At 41.7% G+C, this 22,534-nt stretch overlaps 1 protein-coding gene across 18 annotated transcripts in view; it reads right to left on the bottom strand.

Annotated features, from left to right (window-relative positions):
- TRPM3 (transient receptor potential cation channel subfamily M member 3) overlaps positions 1-22,534 on the bottom strand; it is an 812,479-nt gene that overhangs the window by 76,000 nt on the left and 713,945 nt on the right. For 5 of the 18 annotated variants that reach the window (XM_047830951.1, XM_047830954.1, XM_047830948.1 and 2 more), the window contains 5 exons: positions 17,891-17,991; positions 16,122-16,256; positions 12,349-12,399; positions 4,069-4,209; positions 820-849 (listed from right to left, as the gene is read on the bottom strand). In XM_047830951.1, coding sequence (XP_047686907.1) covers positions 820-849; positions 4,069-4,209; positions 12,349-12,399; positions 16,122-16,256; positions 17,891-17,991 — 458 coding nt within the window. Of the gene's footprint in view, positions 1-819; positions 850-4,068; positions 4,210-4,367; positions 4,404-12,348; positions 12,400-16,121; positions 16,257-17,890; positions 17,992-22,534 lie in introns of all 18 variants that reach the window. The other 13 variants (XM_047830956.1, XM_047830950.1, XM_047830953.1 and 10 more) reach the window with 6 other exon arrangements.

Raw genomic sequence — 22,534 nt, 5'->3', positions numbered from 1 at the left:
AAATATATCATATGGTTGTTTACTGTATATGTACTACGGAACCTGCTCTGGGATTGATACAGAATGAACTAGCCTTTCCCAGCACCTATCCCAGAAGCACTCACTCCTAACTTTAAAACAAGATCAGCCCTATGGGAACATGTCAGTATTGTACTTCAACTTTTAGTAAGTATTTTTCAGTGGGTATTTTTCAATTTCCCTTCCTTCCTTCCTTTACTTTTGTCCGCTTTTTTTTCCCCCTACGTGTAAGGTTATTTGTGCCTCATGATGGACAGCACTACCCTTTTCTCTGAAAGGACAAAGACATCCTATACTTGCAGATGCCTAAGCCACAATACCCACATGAACAAAAGCTGGGAAACAGATAATCTATCTCGAGTTTCTACATACCTCTCAGGTGCATTTGTGAAGTATTTCTGGCCTTTGGATCAGTTGCCATTTGTAAACACCCATGAATAGATTTCACTTACTGGAATTTATATGCTTCCTTGGTTATCGAGTTAGTATTTCAAATACGATTTATTTTCTTGCTAATGTAACCTCAGGGTGGAATTTTCAAGGCTACTGTGACTTGCCCTCTCAACACTGGGAAAAAGTCCACTTCCTTATTTTAGAATCATGTACTAAGCCTTACCAATTGAATGAATATATATATGTCAATTATTTATATATATGTATATATATAGTATATGAATGAATATATATGAATGAATATATATAAAGAATATATGAATGAATATTTATGAATATATTAATGAATAATGAATATATATACATATATACAAATAATTGACATTAATAATTTGGGCAAATACTCACCTCCATTCCCAGTAGTTTCAAGGCTTTGGGCTGTTTAAAAAAATGTTATACATAAAGTTAGATCTTTCTTTATAGAGGTAAGAAAAGAATCCTATTATATCTTAACCAGGTAATAGAACATCTGTATGGTACCACATAGCATTTATTCATTTCACTAAATAAAATGCTACAAGAGGAACCTATTTATAGAAATTCTAGAATTAGGGATTTAGTGATTTTAGTGAATCATAGAAAATTAGATATCTAGAGGGGCACAATGAGATTGCCCCAGGGTAGAGCCTGCAGATTTATAATCTCTTTCATGGACCAAAATTTCTTCCATCTTCCTAGAACCATCTTATTTAGCTGACATCTCCATGATCTCAGGCACTTGGGTAAGCCATGAAATGTTCACTCAAACCATGAGATGTTTCTCAAACCTCTGAAATACCTCTGTTACCTGGAGACTTGGAATATTACTCAGAATATATGTTCAGATACTTCATGTCGCCTATGCAGCTGTCCAGTAGAGCAAAGGGTCATGGGACCACAAGGGCATGTGCCGATGGTAGCAAAAGGTGCTCAGGGGTGTGGAAAGTGCCAGCACATACTGTAGCATCAATGGTCACGCTGGGAATGTGCAAAATAGCCACAGGCCAAGACGGAGAGAGAAGACAACTCAGCAGATTACAGCCCTTGATTTATATCTAATGAGGGGAGGCACAAAATTACATCTCAGGGGTCAGGGATTCCCATTCTGTGTTAAATGTTACAGAATGGTTGAGTGCTCTCTTGAAAGTTGACTAAAATAGTAAGGTTGCAGCCCTTACCATTCCTCCAAATTTGATTTGACCACTCAAGTAGGAATAGCTTGGACCTTGCCTCTCTCCGTTTCTTTCCTTTTAGCTTCTGAAGTGCCCAGCAGTTTGAAATTTGTGTGATTTTTTTTTCTTATTTATACTTCCTGGTGTTTTCAAAGTGGCCTCGTAGCACCACAAAATACTTTCAAAATCAGAAGATAAGCCTCGTTAAAAATAAAAAACATGCCAACTGACCAGCTAGTGTAACAGCTCTCCAAATGCGGTCCAGGAACCCTGTGATATCTGGGTCTCTGTGAAGTCAAAGGTGTTTTCCTAATAATACTAAGATGTTACTTGTCTTTGACACTGTGTTAACATTTGCAATGATGGCATAAAAGAATGGTGAATAAAACTGCAGGGTAGGGGGGTGGCAGGAATGAAGGCAGTGGCACCAAACTTTACTAGTGGTCATTAGGTTCCACTGTTATGCACCTGAAGTTTAAAAACAAACAAAAATCAGTTTTTACTTAAGAAGCCCTTGATGAGGCCTAAAAAAATATTAACTTTATTAAATCTCTATCTTCGATGCTAAAGAAATGTCTTTTCAGGGTTTTGAGGGACGAAATGGCAAGTATGGGTTAAGCGCTTTCCTTACATACTGAGCTATGATGGGTTGTCCTGAGGACAAACACGCAGTTCCTTGGCTTGTGGCCACATTGTTTCATGCACTGTCTGCTGGAAGGAATGACTGCCAGACAAACTATGTTTATTTAGTCTTGGACATTTGGCAGATATTTTTGGAAATGGCCAAAGTGGGGCTATTGTTTCAAGGAAAGTAACTGATGGTATTTGTTGCCAATGGCAAAATTCAAAATTTTCCAAGCAGCAATTAGAAAAAAAGGAGAATTTTTGAAAACTTGTATATCCTTTCCCCCATGACCTTGACAGTTTTTCAGAAGTTAAAGACTTTTCTGACAAGATTGGAAGGGATATTAATGAATGTGAGTTTTTGAAATTGTTTAATGAAATGTGTCAACAGTGAGATCTGTATAACTCAGCAAACCAATATTTTACAACCCTTGATGTTACAAGATCCACGCAAAGTGTAAGATCAACCAATGAATTTTAAAGTAACAGAGTATAAAAAGTTCACTGAAGCTATTTCAGATTTCGTGTTGCAACTAATCTTTAAGAAACTGCCACTTGTGGGGTGCCTAGGTGGCTCAGTCGGTTAAGCGTCTGGCTTTGGGTCAGGTCATGATCTCATGGTTCATAAGTTCAAGCCCAGCGTCTGTGCTGACAGCTGGATCCTGCTTCAGATTCTGTGTCTTCCTCTATCTCTGCCCTCCCCTGCTTGAGCTCTATCTCTTTCTGTCTCTCAAAAGTAAATAAACATTAAAAAAAAAAAAACCTGCCACTTGTTTTGATGTATGTAACTTCAAAAAAGAATATCTATAATTATCTGTAAAGATTATTAAAATGCTCCTTCTCTCTCTCTCTCTACATATATGTATATACTTGTCATATTTGTTACATGTCTGTATGAAGTCAGCTTTTCTTTGTATATTTCAACCAAAACATCTGGCAACAGACTGAATGCAAAGGTAGATATGAGAATGTAGCTGTCTTCTATTAAGCCAGATATTACAGAAATATGCAAAAAGGGTACAATGCTACTCTTATCACAAAAATCGTTCTTTTTCTTTTTCTTTTTCTTTTTTTAATTTTTTTTTCAACGTTTATTTATTTTTGGGACAGAGAGAGACAGAGCATGAACGGGGGAGGGGCAGAGAGAGAGGGAGACACAGAATCGGAAACAGGCTCCAGGTTCTGAGCCATCAGCCCAGAGCCTGACGCGGGGCTCGAACTCACGGACCGCGAGATCGTGACCTGGCTGAAGTCGGACGCTTAACCGACTGCACCACCCAGGCGCCCCAAAAATCGTTATTTTTCATAAATACATTATTTATGCTAACATCTAATGGGCTTCTTATGGTTAACTTAAAATGAATTAATATTAACTATTAATGAATAAATATTTTTAAGTCTTTACTTTCTAACATGATAATACCCATAGATAGAACTCCCATACATAAGAGCTTTTTGGGGTCCAGGGGTCCTCAATAATTTTTAAAGGTATAAATAGACCCCAAGACCAAAAACCTTCAAACCACTGAGATAGATAGGATTAATTTGACTTTCATTATTATTCCTTGATCATTAAGGCTCACTCCCAGTTGCCAGTTTCTTATTTTAATTGGACCTTCTGGGGAAGAGAAAGGAGTGTATCAACCAATACATTGCCTTTTTTCTTTCTTCCTTTTGAAGGATTTAGGAGGGAGGAAGAGGTGGGTAGACCAGTTGCCTTCTTATCTGAGATGCTCTTTGGAGATAACGAAGCCACACCCCACATGTGTCGTGCCCTAGTCCTCCCAGGAGTCCAGAAGAGGAAACTTGCTGCAAAACTCACCCTCTTGGGGCCAAAGAGATTGTGGTAGAGCGTCCGGAAGCGCTTGCGCGTGTAGTTGCAGCGATAAGCCCCGCCCATCAGGTACTCGATCACCAGGCCGATGTCAATCAGGCTGATTCTATAGTCTGGGGGCAGGTTCCCCTATCAGGGAAGAAGGAAAACACACACACAAACACATCCAAAAGACAGCGTGGTTTACTAGGGATTCTATGCCATGTGTTCTGTAACTATTTTAGAGTAAAAAAAATAATTAAAAAAGAAACATATGAATGTATTATTATGCTGGTTAATTAATTCACCTTAAAATAGATCCAACCGAAACCTGGATATTCTCGCTTGGAAAGAAGACATAAGTTAAATAAGAAGATGCAGTAATCGTCGGCAATAACAGAAAATCAAAATATTTATTCAAGTCTTCAGCTGGGGAGAAAAAAACACCAGTGTAGCAGAAAGAAACACAAGGCTTGACATGGCAAATGCTACGAGTCCTAGTCGCTGGCAACTCCTTTCCCTCAGATATTCTCCGGGCCCCCTGCGCTGCTCTGCCTCTGGCCCAGGCTTGTTACCTCTCTCTTGCTGACCTCTTCATGCTCACTAAATGAAGACTCCTTCCAGAAGATGGTTGTTATTACCAGGGCCTGCATCAGGTAGACTCTGCTCAGAGTTCAGATCTCCCTTGGGAAGACCTCTATTAACAATGAAACAAATTTGGCACCTTTTTCACAGGAGGAGAGCAGATGGATGTCAGGATGAAGTCATTTAGGAGCATCCCTGGTGGTTATTAAGAGAAACACAGTGGCATCAGAAGAGATTCTATCAAGGGAATATTTATTTTCTCAGAATTAAGCAGATTTTGGATATTTTCTTTCAAAGAGTGCTTCTTATGGGGTAAGTTTCAGCTGCTTGCATATATAGGTGCGAAAACACAAGAGGTTTTACCGTTGTCTACTCATTACTGGCTTCTACACCTAAAAGGTGCTCTATAGGGTGTAAGGAAAGATACTGGCTCTGCTAGGTCAAGGAAGGATTAATTCCATTTGTGGGAAGTTCTGAGCGCACAGTGAGTTTCAAAGGGTGTGATTAATTCACTGTCTGGTTTATTTCCTTGATGCAAAAGTATGCCCTATACCATGAATGGCAAGGGTACCACACTGTGTAGGGAGCACTTGCACTATGCCCTTGGATATATATAGGAGAAGCACGAGGGCTTTGTCTACTTTTGTCCTTAATGGAGGACTCACTCCAGATGCTGTGTGAGATTTGGTGGTGGTTATTCAATTTCGGTGGCATCAGAACCACCTGGGAAACTTGGTGACAGTACAAAGGCCTGGCCCCTGTCCTGCTTCAATGTATGGGCCTCTACACGATTTATTAGCTCTCCAGGTGATTCTGATATACACCAAAGTTTGTGGAATCGCTGTTCTAGTAACAAAGGTTCGGGTGGGCTCACATGACAAAATCGGAAAATTTACAGTGTATAGTCATCATAAGGAAATCAGCTTAAATTGTTTTGCTAACTGAGGGTAGGTTTTCAGTTATGCTTCCTCAGCTTTGCTATGGTCAACAGCATACATTTGTAAGGGGTTCAGGGTTAGAGGTGGCCCACTGTATCCTCCCTGTCAAACCCATAGCCTTAATTGCTTTATTGATCTTTGTATCCCCAGTGCCTTTTATAGTGGCTGGTCTGTGGTAGGCATTCAGAATCTTTGCTGGTAAGAATGTGAATGAGTAAAACAGTGAAATTAATGGATGTGGTTGGGATCAAGTCTCAGTTTCAGGTTTTTCAGTACTGTGTTCTTGTCAGTATTGGAACTAACTGGCCACAGTCTGTGAGTCATCCTGTTTGGGATAGCCCCGTATCACCGTGGAAACTGACCTGAAATACGCCTATCGCTCCATTGGTGTTCTCAGTGGAGTAGGAACGAGAAGGAATGAACGGAGAGCAAATGAAGCAGCAGCCTAAGCACAGGAGATCCTGGTGCTGCTCTTTAGACTCCCTTACCACCCCCGACCCTTCCTAGCCCTGCCCATCAAGCTCCACCTCTCCCTTGGCTTGGGGCACAAAGCAGGCTTGGGGACCCAATTTGAGGCAGCTGAGCAAAGCCATCACACTTGCGGTGGAAGCACTTTGTGTTACATCCTTGACCTTGGCTCATCAGAATCCCAACCAAAATGTCCCTTCCTAAAGATGGTCTTATTGTCCTCCCCAACCATTCTCAGAATTTCGGAATCTCCTCTGAGGACTCTCTCATGAATCTGCCTGTGTTGGCAAGTTAAGCTATCCTCAGGTGGTCAGACAAGACGAAGTGTCTGACTTCTTTATGCAAAGCATGGCAAAAACAGAGAAAAGGGAACTTTGAGGAAGTCTTTAGATAGTAACTTTTCATGCACTGCCCTTTCCATAAACATGAAACTGAGTTTACAAATATTACTCACGCAACCACTTTTCTCCATTGTTTTGGGACTGCTTAACAAGGCTGTGGGTTTCTGGATCGTCAGCTGTACCCGACAGACAGGCCTGTTATTTCAAGAGTCAAAGAACCCCGAAGTCTGGACCCTTCCGGGTCTGCCTCATCTCATCTGCGTCTACAAGGATGACCCACAGAAGAGGCCCTGCATTTGTGTTATTTTCCTGGGCACTGTGAGGCAGGCAGGGTGGAGAACCCTGGCTGTGAATCAACTGCCCTGGGCTTCTTTCTGTCTGTCCTTCGTAAATCAACTGGTTTCCCTCAAGGCTTCGCTGTGAAATGGGTGCAACTCTATGGCTCCTATGGTCTCTATATAATGCTTGAGTCCCAGGGTTCAGAAAATTCCCTAAAAGATTTTGTGCGATGCTACTGAAAAGCAGTCATAGCAAGTCGATGAATTTGTGCCTTATTTTTAATCCTGTAAGAATTCTCTAAATTTGAATCATGAGTAACAGCAAACCTAACACCTATGTATATTTTCTTTTGAGAAACCTATGTGTGAACATCAGTTTGAATTCTAAGAACGAGACACCAATATTGCCTGAAGTGAGTGGCAATAATTATGCTTTTGAATTGTCTAGAAGAGTGGGGGGTTATCAGGAAAGGGATCGTGGTAAAATTCAATAAAAATTTGAGACGGGCCAGTAAAATATTTTTGGCAAATGATTTTATTCACAAAGGGCTACTAGGTTTATATACAACAAGAGAAAGTGCTGGAGTCTTTTTTTTTTGTAGGCACTTCTCATATAAAGCTTTATTATTTTCAAGTGATTTAAATGTGATCTGGGCTGAAGTAGGAGGAAGGATTTAGTGAGCGTTCTGGGTTCTGCTTAGCTTTGAGCCAGCGCCTTAAAGGAATTGGCCTGCATTTCTGTTTGACCACAAGGGGGCGATGTTCACCTAACCGAAGCCGGTGAGGGTTCCACCAGCATTTAGGTGCCTGTTCTGTTTTATATGGGTAATAAGGCGATGCAAATGAAAACAGCAGATTGGAGGATTTAGAAATAAGAGAGTCAGATGCCCTTGTTAAAGTGATATCTGGAGGAGGGAGAGCTTACTTTACCAAGTAATGTGTCTGAAAGCCTGCAAGACTGATTGCGTCTGTCCTCATCGCCCCCTCCCCCACCAGCACCGAGGCCTGGAAAGCAGAGAAATTAAGGGAAATTAGTTTCACAATTTCTACTAGGAAGAATGGAAACCTTTTGGGGAAGAAGAAATAGGTTTCATATAATTTGTAGAATCGGGTGCAATTTCGGCCTCTTGCGACATATCTGTTCTGGGTGAACTTTGAGGGGGCTGGTAACATTGGGGCATGTCTGAGGTGCTGTGCCGATGGCCGTGGCCACCTGTGACCTCAGATGTCACAGATACAGAGAACACCCAGCGTATGACCCGGCAGTGGAAATAGAGCTGGGCTAGCACGGTGGCCCTAGCTGTGCCTCTCTGTGAACGTGAGGAGATCACTTCCTTCCTCTGTTCCTCAGTTTACACTCTGAAAACAGGCACTTGGGACAGAGTTACTTCTAAGGTCCCGTCTATTTCTAGAGGTCTGATTGTCTGACCACTGCCTGGCAGGCTGCTCTTTTTTTTCTATGCTGCTAGGTCACCGTGCAAAGATTCTTGTCCAGAACTCGCACCCTTGATGGCATTTCCACTAATCGCCCCTGAAATCTGGTTAGTGGAACTGGGAGCCCAGAGACAGGCCTGGTGTTGTGCTCATCACATCCACCTCCTCTGGAAAAAGCAGAGAACGTGAACGGCACCTCATATACCACAGGTAATGTCCAAAAACCTTCTGGAGGAGTCTTCCTATGGTTGGATGCTTTTCAAATAGGAATTCAAGAATGATACTGGAATAATGCCCCTTTGGTCTGTTGTTTCTATTAGTCTCTCCTCCCTTTTTTGGTATTTACTTTGGCAATTGGTAATGCCTGCACACTTATGTCCCATTTCATGCCTTACCAGCATGCGGCAAGCTGTGTGACTCAAATACTTTGATCCACAGAGTGAAACAGAGAAGTTTGGCTCCATTGGTAGGTACCATGTGACAACCTGAAAACGTTGTCTCTTTTTCTCAAGCCATGAGCTGCTACTCTGAAATTTTCATCCATGCCCTCCTAAAGGTGACTTTTAATTAAAAGAATAGTTTAAATGCATGTATTAGATCGGCTCTTGTAAATAAAATCTTTTTCAGAAGTCAGCTCATGACGTTCACCATCAGATTTCAGCTGTTTGGGAAACACATTTCGTGGAAACTTATAACAAGCCTTCAAAACGGGCTTGTTTCCTTCTAATGTATGTCGGGTATAAAATGGTTGCTGGTTGTCAGGTTTACCAAGGAAGAGGGGAGAAAAGAGTACTCTGGCAAAAGTTCATGGACAAAGAGGACAGTCCCACAATAGTTGGCATGGTTATAGACCGAGCAACCCTTTATTTTATTTTTTTAAGTCTTATTTATTTAAGTAGTCTCTATACTGAGTGTGGGGCTTGAACTCACAACCCTGAGATCAAGAGTCGCATGCTCTTCCAACTGAGCCAGCCAGGTGCCCCTTGAGCAGGCAGCCTTTAAAAAAATAAAAATGCTTTTGGAAATCTGCATGAATTTGGCTGATGGGATTATGAAAATGTCCTTTCTTTACCTAATGAGGGTCTGAAATACTTTTCTCCCACCTCTCCATTCTGCAAAGCCCTGTCTTAATTCCCATGTGAATGAATTTTAAGCTATCATAATTTCACAACTACTTCTATATAATACTCAAATATCACCCCCCCCCCCCGCCCCTTGGTGGGGAATGAGAATCCAGGTAATCTGAAGTCTTAGGACATGTAAGTTAAGAAGGAAAAACTAGTACTTGAAAACATACAGAGGCACAAATTGAGCAGACAGTTAGCTTCTAAAAATGGCAAGTTAGATTTCACGGAAAAGCAGACAGACTCGGGCCACTCTGCTGTAATGTAGCATTGGTGAGTCCCATGGATTTATGCAGGAAAACAGGGGACTGGGTTGGCCTTTATCATTTCAAATTTCTGATTGTTGCTGAATAACAAACCATTGACCTCAACGCTCCCCTGGTATAAATAATGTGAGATTTTTGAAACTAGCTTGGGAGCATTTCTCCGAATTCAGTTCTGTTGATGTCAAAGGAGAATTCGACTTGGAGAGACCATACTGATAAACGTAGGACCAGCTGATTATTCTTAAACGCACTCCCTGGGTCCGTAAGAGCTCTTTGCATTTTATCTCATAGACATAGCATCAAACACTGTGTTTACGGTTCAGAATAGCATTTTTTATCAGGGCTTAGCACTTACTGGTTCACTTTTTTTTTCTTTTTGTCACAGATCATATCAATTAACATGTAATATAAAGTCTTGTAATCTTAAAGCACAAAGCGCATGCTAACTATCAAGTTCTTTAATTTTGAAAATTGCTTCCACTGCCCAAGGTTTTCTTAGCATTTTAAAGCCTGTCTCCTTTCCCACATAAAAGGATGAATTGTTCCTATAAGCCAGTTCAGAACTATCCTGGACCATTTGTAATCATTTTTTTCCACTTAATAAATCAGTACCTAAATGAATCTTTATGTATTTTTGCTCCAAAATTTGGATCACATTTAAAAGAAAAATAAAGCTGCTCCTAATACTTCTTCCTCCCAAACCCTAACCATCATGGTCTTTCTTGTTAGTTTCTATTACTTTTGGAGTCCATCTTTAGCTGAGATGTTTTAAAAAACCCTTCCCTTAAATATACATGCCTTCTAATGCAAGTGACAGGGGCAAATGTAGGCAGCTAATGAGATTTCAGAAGGGAGAAAATGATATCGTAAAACAGAGTCCTACAAAGAAGAGAACCTAATAGGAGGTGTTTTGATCATTTATACTCAGTATAATCTAACTGCAAAAATCCCTTTGGAAATCAGTCAAGATATCGAAAAACTAGGAGTTGGAGGTGAATCAGTGACTTTATTTGAAGGCTTAAATTGGCCGATGGCTGGGATTGAGGGACAAAGGCATAGCTGTTGCCCTAGAAAGACTCACAATTCCTGCAGTGACACAGATTAGCTCAAGGTGAGGGGGACGATGTCTTATTTATTATTAAAAAACCCTCAGGACATTTTATTGAATGTGAGCAACATATATCTTGGCAAAGAATATGTGTTAAATGTGTACATTGAATCTTTGAGACACTTCCCCCTCTTTAGTTGCCAGGCAGTTTTAAGCCAGGATAAATTACACAAAATTGGAAGACTTGAGGGTAAGAGAAATGGCTCTGTTGAGGGCGGGTGTGATTACGGCTCGCAATGCGTCAGATCAAGGAAAGATGTGATCTTGGTAGAATGGTGGTTGCGTTGGATGTACAGATTGCACAGCGACTGTTCTCTTGCTTTGAAAGAACAACAGGCTTCACTCACAACAGATGAAGTATCCTTCAGTAAAGTCATGTGGAGATGAGAGGAAAGCTTCCAAGAGCCAACAGAAGGGGTTTTTGGTTTTTGTTTTGTTTTGTTTTTTGTCCCCTTTACTCATTACTAGCAAAGGTCCAGCTGGCTAATAGGTACATTCTAAGCAGCCCCAGGACCTTTACTTGGCCTTTCAAGGGAAAAATTAAAAAGTGGCTACTTTTCCTAAGGGAAGTTCTAGACAGTGACTCCATATATTTTTTACCTTACTTTGTAGCTTTCTCTGACTATGTCCTTTGGGCTTTGGTGAAGAATTGCTACAAACTAGTGGGTGGCTGTGCATGTGCATGTGCGTGTGCGTGTGTGTGTGTGTGTGTGTGTGTGTGTGTGTGTGTGTTGGGGGTGGGAAAAGTGCCCCCATCTAGTCCATCCTTTGGAGTTGAAACATTAGTTTCAACTAGGAATGGCTGTCAAGGATTCAGAATTAAAGTTATCTCTGGGAGAGCTTGTACGGGGCAAAAGAACACGCACTTGGCTAAGATCAAACACAGCTTTCCCTGTACCTCACTCTTCTTACCTACAAATGGGAATCATACTATATAATAATAAAATAATAATTTACTTCATTGAATTGTCACGAAGATGAAGTGAGCTGAAGCATATAGGAAGCGTAGATTAGTGCCATGCTTCTGGTCATCACTAAAGGTTTGGTATATTCTTGTTCATCGAAGGACCTGAGTTCGAATTCTACCTCTTTCCTAACCACGTACTACAGTTCTCACCTCCTTACATTTCAGCCTCTATCTCTGTAATATGGGAATCAGTCTGCTTCATCCAAACCTACTGCCTTTTTCTTTTCTTTTTTTTAACCTCCCCTCAAGTTAGATGGTCCACGTGAAAAAATATGCTGGAAAAAATAAAGCGTTAGAAGAACGGAATGCACGTATGCATTTTAGTTTCTGATTCTCTGAGACTTTTTCAGCTATGTTTCCTGAGCTCCGAATAGTGTTAGGAGTGACAGTGATGCATCGCATCAGGAGCTGGTATGTGCAGATACCTCCTACGGTTGGTCACACAACATGGAAACCAGCTCCCCGAACAGTGAGGGGCGCAGGGAAGAAAACAGGCAATGGCATAAATCCACACAGCATGGGGCAAAGCCTAGCGTTCCGCTATCTAAAAACATTATGTCCAAAGAAAGCATCTAAAACCACGGAGACTGGAGGTAAAACCACAGCTGCATTGTAAGCAAAGATGTCATAGTTAAAAGGCAACACACACAACAGTGTCCTGAAATGAGGCGTCTCGCAGGGACAGGAGCGCTCTGGCAGTGCATGCAAAACACAGGCGCTTTCTAATCACAGGAAGCAGTCAAGACAGGGCCTCCGACCTGCAGTCGAGAGGGTTCTTACCTTTTTGACATCCCTGACCAAGTGGTACAATGTATTTGAGGGCCCATGTCTCTGAAAACAATAAAGAGAATCAGATGGTTTTGCTAGTCAGGGGCTCTCATTGGCAAGGCAAGAAGGATCTGGAAGGAAGGGATCTGGAGGAGGAGGGGGTCTTTCTTCATGATGAGCCTTGTTCTAGTTGCTCAGTTGTACCTGGCTCTTCCAAACACACACACTGGCAGAATTTGGGATTGTGGTTCCTCAAGAAAGAGCATTTGATTTCTAGGTTCAGTCTTTGTAAAGGAGGTTGTCAACCGTTTTGTTGTTGTTATGATAAGAACATTAAAGCCTAATCTCATAGCAACTTTCAATTATACAATAGAGTGTTGTTAACTATAGTCACCATGCTATACATATGACCCCTGGAATTTATTTGTCCTATAACTGAAAGTTAATACCCTTTAGCTAACATCTCCCATTTTCCCCACCCCTCAGCCCCAAATAGTTTGAGGATCCTCTACACTGTGTTTAAATATCTGGCTCCCTTTTCAAATATTAATTGACCACATGTGCATGTATCTATTGCTGGGCTTTTAACTCTGTTCTATTGGTCTATGTGTCTGTTTTAATGACAATACTATACTGTCTTGATTCCTATAGCTTCGTGAAATAGTTTGAAATCAGGAAATGTGATGCCTCTACTTTGTTCTTCTCTCTCAAGATTGCTTTGGATATTCAGGGTCCTTTGTAGTTCCATGTGAATTTTAAGACAGTTTCTTCTATTTCTATGAAAAAATGCCACTGGAATTTTGAAAGGGATTGCACTGAACTTATAAAAGGCTTTGGGTGGTATGGACATTTTAACATTAACACTTCTAATCCATGGCTATGGGATATCTTTCCATTTACTTGTGTCGTCTTCAATTTCTTTAATCAGTGTCTTACAATTTTTACTTTATAGATCTTTTACTTCTTGGTTAAATTTATCCTGAAGTATTTTACAGTTTTTGATGATATTGTGAAGTAAATGGGATTGTTTTATTCTATTTTCATAGAGTTCTGTGTTAGTGTATAGACATGCAACTGATTTTTGTATATTGATTTTGTGTCATGAAACTCTATTGGATTCATTTATTATTTCTGGGGCGCCTGGGTGGCGCAGTCGGTTAAGCGTCCGACTTCAGCCAGGTCACGATCTCGCGGTCGGTGAGTTCGAGCCCCGCGTCAGGCTCTGGGCTGATGGCTCAGAGCCTGGAGCCTGCTTCTGATTCTGTGTCTCCCTCTCTCTCTGCCCCTCCCCCGTTCATGCTCTGTCTCTCTCTGTCCCAAAAATAAATAAACGTTGAAAAAAAAATTATTATTTCTAACAGTTGTGTGTGTGTGTGTGTGTGTGTGTGTGTGTGTGTGTATGTGTGTGTGTGTGTATGTGTGTGTATGTGAAGTCTTTAGGAATTTCTATATATAAGATCACGTTATCAGCAAAGACAGTTTTACTTCTTCCTTTCCAAATTGGATTCCTTTTTCCCCCTCCCTCTGTTCTTTCTTCTCCCTTTCTTCCCTCCCTCCCTCCCTCACTTCCTTCCTTCCTTCCTTCCTTCCTTCCTTCCTTCCTTCCTTCTTTCCTTCCTTCCTTTGTCTGACTGCTTTGGCTAGGACTTCCAATACCATGTTTAATAAGAGTGGAGAGAGTGGGCACTATTAACTTATTCCTGATCTCTGAGAGAAAACCTTCAACATTTTTACCATTGAGTATGATATTAGCTGTGAATTTATCACAAGTGGCCTTTGTTATATTGAAGTGTGTTCCTTCTATATCCAGTTTATTGAGAGATTTTACCATGAAAGGATGTTGAACATTGCAAATGCTTTTTCTACACCTATTGAGATGATTTGATTTTTATCTTTCATTCTATTAATGTGGTATGCCTTTATTGATCTGCATTTATTGAACCATCCTTGCATTTAGGAATGGAATCCCATTTGATCATGGTGTATGAACTTTTTAATGTGCTGTTGAATTTGGATTATTAGTATTTTGTTGAGAATTTTTCCATGTATATTCATTAAGGATATTGGCCTATAGTTTTCTTTTCTTGTAGTGTCCTTATCTGGCTTTGGTGTGAGGGTAATTAGTGCTGGCCTCCTAAGATAAGTTTGTAAGTACTGCCTCCTCTTTAATGTTTTTGAAAAGTTGGAAAAGAATTGGGGTTAATTCTTTAAATGTTTTGTAGAATTCACCAAATTCCCCTGTGAAGCCCACCTGCTCCTGGGCTTTTCTTTGTTGGGAGGTTTCTGATTACTAACTCAATCTCCTTACTTGTTATTGATTGGTCTGTTCAAATTTTTCTATTTCTTCATGATTCAGACTTGGTTGGTTGTACATTTCTAGGAATTTATCCACTTCTCCTATAGCTAATTATTGATCTTTATTATGGGGATGGAAGCTGGGGCCTCCTACTCTTTCTTTTAATTCAGTCTGTTATTCTTACTGGAATTTTTACTATGCAGAACTAAGAAAACTCTGCAGAGGACACAGAAACCTGGAGCCACTCTGGTAACCTGTTTTCTAGTTCCAGCATCAGGAGTGAGATAGAGCCAGTGTGGCAGCATCTAACACCCACCACTAGCTGGAGAATAGGTCAATAAGTTCCATCTTATTAGTGCTGTGGGTGGTGGAACAGAGGAGCATTATGACCAATGAGGAGAAGAATAACCTCTGAGACAAAAGTGTTGGTTCAGTACTGGCTTTCTTTTTAACTTAGGAGTTTTGTGGTCTTGGATAAACCAATTCCCTTCTTGGCCTCAGTTTTCTTATCTGTAAAATGGAGGAAAACAATGTCTACTCTTTTTAAAAAAAAATCCAAGTAAAAATTTATTGACCTTGATTAAGAATGCTTATATATTTAATACTGCTTCTGATTTATCATAGGAATTACCTCCCCAACGTGTTAATCACAGATGGATTGAAAGAGTATTTGGGAAATGGAGCAATGGAGTTTATGTAAGGATACCACATTAGAAGTCTACTGGAGAGCCAAAGGAGTTTGTCCTGGTAGAATGTGAAATTAAAAGAACAAGTAGCAAAAACTATTGAGTAGGTCCAGAGCCTTTGGGAAGAAAGTTTTTCTTAACCTTCCTCATTTGTACTCTCCAGATACCTTGTTCTCCTCTTGAAGGTTCCAATATCTACTCTTTAAACTTCATTGGGTTTTAATGAGTCTCAGCTCAGAGCCAATGTACTTAACTCATTGAATAGTATTAAAAACTTCATAAATAGTAGTTTTTCTTTATGGTTACTCCTTGGTATCCCTAGTAAACGAATTGGCAAATTATTACATGATACAAAAAATATTTTGGGGCAACTCCAAATAAGGAGTATTTTACATTTTATTCCATTTTGGTGGCAAGGGGATGAATGATGGTAGCTCTGAGAATAACAAGATGATGCAGGATAGTTAATTGGTCTCCTTTTGATGCGTTGAGTTAAATCAATTCTCCTCTGCTTGCCTCAAATGCCCTCTGGGCTTATAGTATAAACTGTGTTCTAATTCCCAGAGTCTTGTGGTTTTGTGTAAGAATCTGAGAATGTTAGCTTTCCACTGACAACTGAGCAGTTAAAACAAGTGGGATCTTGGTGACTTGGCGTTGTCGTCTACAGGTCTAAGGGAGTATTTGTGGAAAATGATCCATGCATTTGGAGGGGAGGGGAGAGACTCACAGGCATGTGGGGGGGGGCAGGAGAAGGTAAAACAAAAAACACAGAGAAAATAAAAAGCGCCTTAGCTTGGTCCTACCGTATTGTACAATTCCTCTAGTCTGGAGATGGTGAGAAAACGGTGCATGCTTACTCCATTCTCTATGAGTAATTTCACAAAATCCACTCTGTCCAGAACTAGGGCATCCAACATGGCTTGCTCCAAAGACCCCACCTGCAAATCAAGTCACTGAGTTAGTCTGCCCCAGGGTCCAGGGATGCAGTTGCTTGGTGCTGTTCACCTGAACAGTTTAGAAATGGATGCCTTTGATATCTGGTAAACCTTCAGCACATCCAAGAACATGCTGGCAAGACTGTTCCCACTTCCACTTTTGGGACAGCCACAATCTCTCTTGTGTTTTGGGGTCTGTCTTTGCAAATAAAATTCAAGGTTTCTACTTCCAAAAGCTATTTCTTCCTTGACTCTCTTTTTTCTTCTGGATCCCAAGAAGGTACAAGGGTGTACAAGGTTTTCCTTTCCCAATTCTCTGACCAAACTTCTGCAACACTTGTGAAATGCCAAACTGGCTACTTTGCTGCCCTCATTTCCTTCTTTCTGAGGCTCTGAATTAGATCCTTGGCCACCTTGAAAAAAGGGACCCTAGCAAAGAGATCAAAAAGTAGGCTCAGGGCACCTGGGTGGCTCTGTCGGTTAAGCGTCCAACTTCGCCTCAGGGTCATGATCTCACGGTCTGTGAGTTCGAGCCCTGCGTTGGGCTGTGTGCTGACAGCTCAGAGCCTGGAGCCTGCTTCGGATTCTGTGTCTCCCTCTCTCTCTGCCCCTCCCCTGCTCACATTCTGCCTCTCTCTCTCTCTTTCTCTCTCTCTCTCTCTCTCTCTCTCAAAAATAAATATTAAAAAAAAGTAGGCTCTTCTGTCTTTTCATTGTTAGACTACCTTGACTCTGTGTCACCCATTTCAGTGCAGAGACCCTCAATTATGTAGGTTCTTTGGTCTGTTTACTAGGGTTTTATTTAATTCCTTTCACAAAAATTTCCCAGTGTCCAGACTCCTTGACCAGTCTTTCCACACTAGCAATCCATTAGCAGCACTATAAATAAAGACAGGGGCTCAACCGGAGGCAGAAGCTCTCTGGGAGAAAGGAAGGGTTAAATAAGACCTGCCCATGAGGGCATTGCCCTTCAGTTATTCCGGGCACAGAGATCAAATTTCAGACTGCTGGCCGCCTCTTGGGGACACATGCATAAGCCGCCCAATAGCCAATTTTCCAAGTTTTTATTTTTGGTAGTGTCAATTGAGGGAAACACACCAAGAACAGTTATATAAAGCTTTGGTTGCCTCTGTGTGGTTGTTGGGGATGGGGAGGGCCTGTGCTCAGCCACCAGGACCAGATGGCACCTGCTAATTCTGCATCCCGAGGTGCGACTCAGCCATGTGCTAGCCTGGGGTGGCCACGACTCAGAAGCGGCGACCTCCAAGACAACCAGAAACAAACTGCTAATTCCACTCCTTCCTTAATTTTAATTGATACCATTTTTTGTCTTATACGGGTTTTTTTTTTTAGACGTGTAAAAGAAATGGCATCGGTTGCAGCTGAAAATTGCCATCAAAGGCCACTCAGAGATGGGAATGTCTGGAATGTTTGCAGTTGTGCTTTGTGGCGTCTTCAACCAGGTGGCAGTGTTTTCCTAAATATGAGAAAGGGGCTGAGGCTGAGGATGGCTGCAAGGGAACATTTCCATCCTAGAAAAGAGGCAGCAGTTTCTCAAGCCGCTCTCAGAGACTTCTTAAGCAAATACACTTGCCCACGCAAGTGGCTTTCCAGGGGGGTGATGACATATACTCTACCGGCCACTGCTGCCCATAAATAAAGATCTGGCTGCGAGCGATGTCCACTCTGTTCCAGGCTAGAGCTAAGCTCAGCTGGTCCGGGGCCGAGGCATTGGCTCCTGTGTGTAGACAAGTAGGGGAAAAGAGTGGGAGAGAGAAAACAATGATCAGTTATTATGCCGAGAAGACCTACTCCATTACTCTCTGGTCAGTCCCCCTCTTCTTGGGGAGTAGACTCAGCTGTACAGCAGGAGTTCCCTGACTCGGTACTGTTGGTATTTGGGGCAGGATAATTGTTTACTGTGGGGGGCCATTTTGTACATTGTAGACTATTTAGCAGCATCCCTGAATTCAATCCAGTGGATGCCAGTGACACCCCCAACCTCCACCCGAGTCACAACAATCCAAAGTGTCTCCAGATGCCACCAAATGCATCCAGGAGGAAGGAGACAAAATCAGCTCATTGAAGACTACTGCTCAAGTGTTGCTGTTCAAAGTATGGCCCACGGAGCCAAGCAGCAGCAGAAGCAGCATCACCCAGGGAACTTTTTAGAAATGCAGACCCTCTGGGGTGCCTGGGTGGCTCAGTGGGTTGGCCATCTGACGCTTGGTTTCAGCTCAGGTCATGATCTCAAAGTTCATGGGTTTGAGCCCTGTACCGGGCTTCGCCCTGCCAGTGCGGAACCTGCTTGGGATTCTCTCTCTCTCCTTCTCTCTCTGCCCCCTCCCCTGCTGATGCATGTGCTAGCTCCCTCTCAAAATAAATAAATAAATAAGTAAATAAATAAAATAAATAATAAATAAATAAGTAAATAAGTAAATAAATAAACCATATATGTATATATATACATACATACAGACCCTCAGGCCCTACCCTAGATCAGAATCTATATTTTAACAAGATCTCAGATGATTCATGCACACATTAAAGTTTGAGAAGCGTTGCCCTGCGACACATTTTGTTTCTACTGGCCAATCTTTGGTGCAATGCATCATTCAAATTGTAAGTCACATGGTAACAGTGTCCTCGTATCTTAGTGAGCCAGCTTTGCCACTCTACTGAAAAAGAGTTAAGAAGATCTTTTAAGAGAATAAAAAGAAATGACTTAGGTTTCCTTAGATTTGTGGGTAGAAGCCACTGGAATAGATTTTTAAGTTCTCCTTTCATTCTCCAGACTTGGTGGCTAAATCTGTGCTGTCCACCTGTGGCTGTTTAAATCTAAATTATTTAAAATTAAATAAACTTTAATGCTTCAGTCACACCAGCCACATGTCAAATGCTCCGTAGCTGTATGTGGCTGGTGGCCTATGAACTGGAGAGTGTTGATTCAGAACAATTCCATCATCACAGAATGTTCTATTAGAATAGAGCTGGTCTAGATCGACGCATCCTGTCAATACACGTAACCTGCCAAGCAGCTGGGTGTGAAGCCGAGAATGGTAGGCGGAGATAATGCTGGGCTACCATCAGGGGACCAACGTCTGCTATTTTGCAGTTATGTGACAGTGGACCTCTCTGTGCCACTGTTTTATCATCTTGTGAAACGGGGACCATAAGAATTATCCTGTTTACTGACTGGAATGTGAGACTAAAATGAAACCATATAGTGAACGTGCACATGTAAACAGGGTTTTTGCAATTGACATCCTTAGTACCCTGAACAGGAGACGTCCCTAAATATTTGCCTGACTCCATGTTGCTAGAGGTCCCACCAGCAGGGGAGCACAGTACAGAGACAGCACTCTTAATATGGCTCAGATTTTTTGGACATCTAATATGTGCTAGGCAAAATATTAGGCACTTCCATGTATTATCATATACAATGTCCCCCCAAATCCTGAGAAATGGGTCTTATTGTCTCCATTTGATAGACGAAGATACTGAGGTCCAGAGAGGTAAAAAACCATGTAGCTACTAACAGAAGGTAAACAGAAGAAGCATTTATCATGCCAGAGGTGAGATTCAGCCCTAGTGAGTTTTTCCTTCATTCCATGTCTGCAGATTCTGATGTTTGTGAGGGAAGGAGGGACAGCAAATGCTAGTCCTGCCCATTTTCCTGGATTCTTCAGCACTGGAGTGCTGTAGATAGGGCTGCTGGTGATCAGACTGTATCGGTGATTCCCAAAGTCTATTGCACAGTAGAATCACCTGGGAAGCTTCTAAAACATCTGTACGCCCAGAGTGCACCCCAAAACAATTACATCACATTGTTTGGGGTGGGGCCAGGCTCTGATAGTTTTAAAGATCGCCAGGTGTTTTCAATGTGCTCCAGGGCTTGGGAACCACTGTGCTACATGTCTCTTCTGCTGCCTCCCTTTGCCTCTTTCCTCTTGGCTCTGAGATGTTGAAGTTAAGAATTAGGGGAGCAAAATGTTCTCTAGAGGGGCACTTCTCTAATTTGAGCATGCAAAAGAATAAGCTGGAGAGCTTTTTAAAACAGATTCTTGGGCCCCACTTCTAGAGATTAAGATTTAGCAGATCTGGGGTGGAGCCTGAGTTTCTGCATTTCTAAAAAGCTCCCAGGTGGTGCTGGTGCTGATGATCTGAGACCTCCCTTTGGGTAACAAAGGCCCCAGAGAGCTGTGTGCCACATTCTCTTCACAGGTCAAAGGGCATTTTTGATTCTGGTGCCCACGCATTGATGGATTCAGTATACTTGTAGTAAATTAATTAGCGTTTGGAATGATGAATATTAATTCAGTTCATACAGGGATTTTTTCTATTAAAATCATTTATCACCTCAGGGGGTAACATCAGAAACTGCAAACTAATACTAGGGTAACTGGTGTAAATAAGTGATAAATAGGAACGTGTCAAAATGTACTATCATCACTTTTAAGGAAAAAAAGTGAAGGCTCACTGGGGCTGCATTTGGAAAGGGAGCACTCTATACTTTCCTTTGCTTCCTTAGCTGCTCTGCTGGTTGTGGGTGACCTGCTGTAATGGTTTAATCATTCCCTTTGCCATCTGTATGCCACAGATTTGTATGTCACCCAGTCAATGGTCGCAGCACAGTCTGAACAGGAACACATAGGAGGAAGCAAAGTCATTGACATTACATTAAAGTCAATGTGAGTTACCTGAATGTAATTACCTAAGTGTCAAGTGAAAGCAGGAAGCCAATGAGTCTTGACTTCTCAAAAATTGAAAGTACATCAAGAATGATCCTGGGTGACAGTTTGGATCAGAGGTTCTCAGCCAGGGTGACCAACCAGCCCAGTTGCCTAGGAGAGTCACGGTGTTAGCACTGAAATTTCCACCTCCTGAGAGAACCCTCAGTCCTGCACAAACCTGGATGGGTGGTCACCCTATGCTGAACTGCGTCTATATTTTGGAATTGCCTGAAAAGCTTAAAATAGACTGATACTTGGGAGCCATCCCAGAGATTCTGGTTTCATTGGTCCTGGGCACTGCAGTTTTTAAAAGCTCCCCAAAAGCTTTTAAGAATAAGAGGTCTTTAACCTTCCTTTGACATTAAAATCATGAAGGCAAGGTTAAGAACCTTGAGTCTAGATAATATATTTTCATTCACTTATTCATCTGTTTATTAATTGATTTACACATTAAAAACTACAGATTTCATGCCTTCTCCTATGGCAGGTATGATGCCAGTATGAGGACCAAGATGAGTAATATAGAGTCCTTTGTCTTGAGAGCTTGCATTCTAGAGGAGGGGTTAGGTCTGTAATTAAATACATCATCTCGTGCTCAACAGATATTGAATACCTTCTGTGCCAGGAACTGTTTTAACACTGAACATCCCATGGTGAAGAAGGTAGCTGAGATCACTCTTTGCACAGAGCTTACTACTTACTTCTACTAGTAGAAGAGCAGCACTCAGAAAATAAATGAACAAACTAAGAAACAGTATACTTTCTGATTGTGTAAATGCCATGAAGGAGCAGTGCCATTCCCAGGAGTGGGACCTGTGTCTATAGGAACAATTTGAGTCACTCCAAATCAATGTGGCAGCACCGTTCTGGCTACCCAGTCTCACATGATGCAGGCAGCTGGCCAGGCTGTCCTTCCGAAACCAGAGCTGGATATGAAGCCATTGGATATCTTTGTAGGTACAAGTCTGGGTGTTCTGTGGGGTATCTGGTTGACCCTGTGTGGGAACTAGAGGGTTGGAAGGTACCTTGAAATATTGAAATGGGTCTGGGGTCCATGAAGATCCTGGTTTGAGCTAAGGGTTATGCCACCCATATGACACTGCCACCCTGGCTCATGCCAGATCTTAGGAAGGCATGAAGAAGGCCCTTGAAAGCACTGGTTTAATGGTGGTACTGAGAATGACCAGGGTGGTGGTAGAGGGTTGAATGGACAGGAGACCTCCCTGAGAATAACATTTGAACTGGACCGAAATAATTAGAAAATGCCACCATGTGAAGGACTTGTGGTGGTTGGGGTGGGGAGAGCACTCCAGGTCAAGGCAACATCGAGTATAAAGGTCCTGATGTGGGAATGAATACAAGTAGGTATAAGACATAAAAAATACAGTTTTATTATTTCCTCTTTCTGCAGGAGGCTGAAGAATATTTAAGTGCATACATAATGGTCTTAAGCAAGGGATTAATTCACTAGATGGATGAGATGAAGAAAGGCATTGTACGAAAAGAAACAGCCTAGGAAAGGATTGGGAGAGTTCAAATACCCCTGCA

Source organism: Prionailurus viverrinus, chromosome D4 (assembly GCF_022837055.1).
Source record: "Prionailurus viverrinus isolate Anna chromosome D4, UM_Priviv_1.0, whole genome shotgun sequence".
Lineage (NCBI taxonomy): Eukaryota > Metazoa > Chordata > Mammalia > Carnivora > Felidae > Prionailurus > Prionailurus viverrinus.
This window is presented reverse-complemented; position numbering and strand designations above follow the sequence as displayed.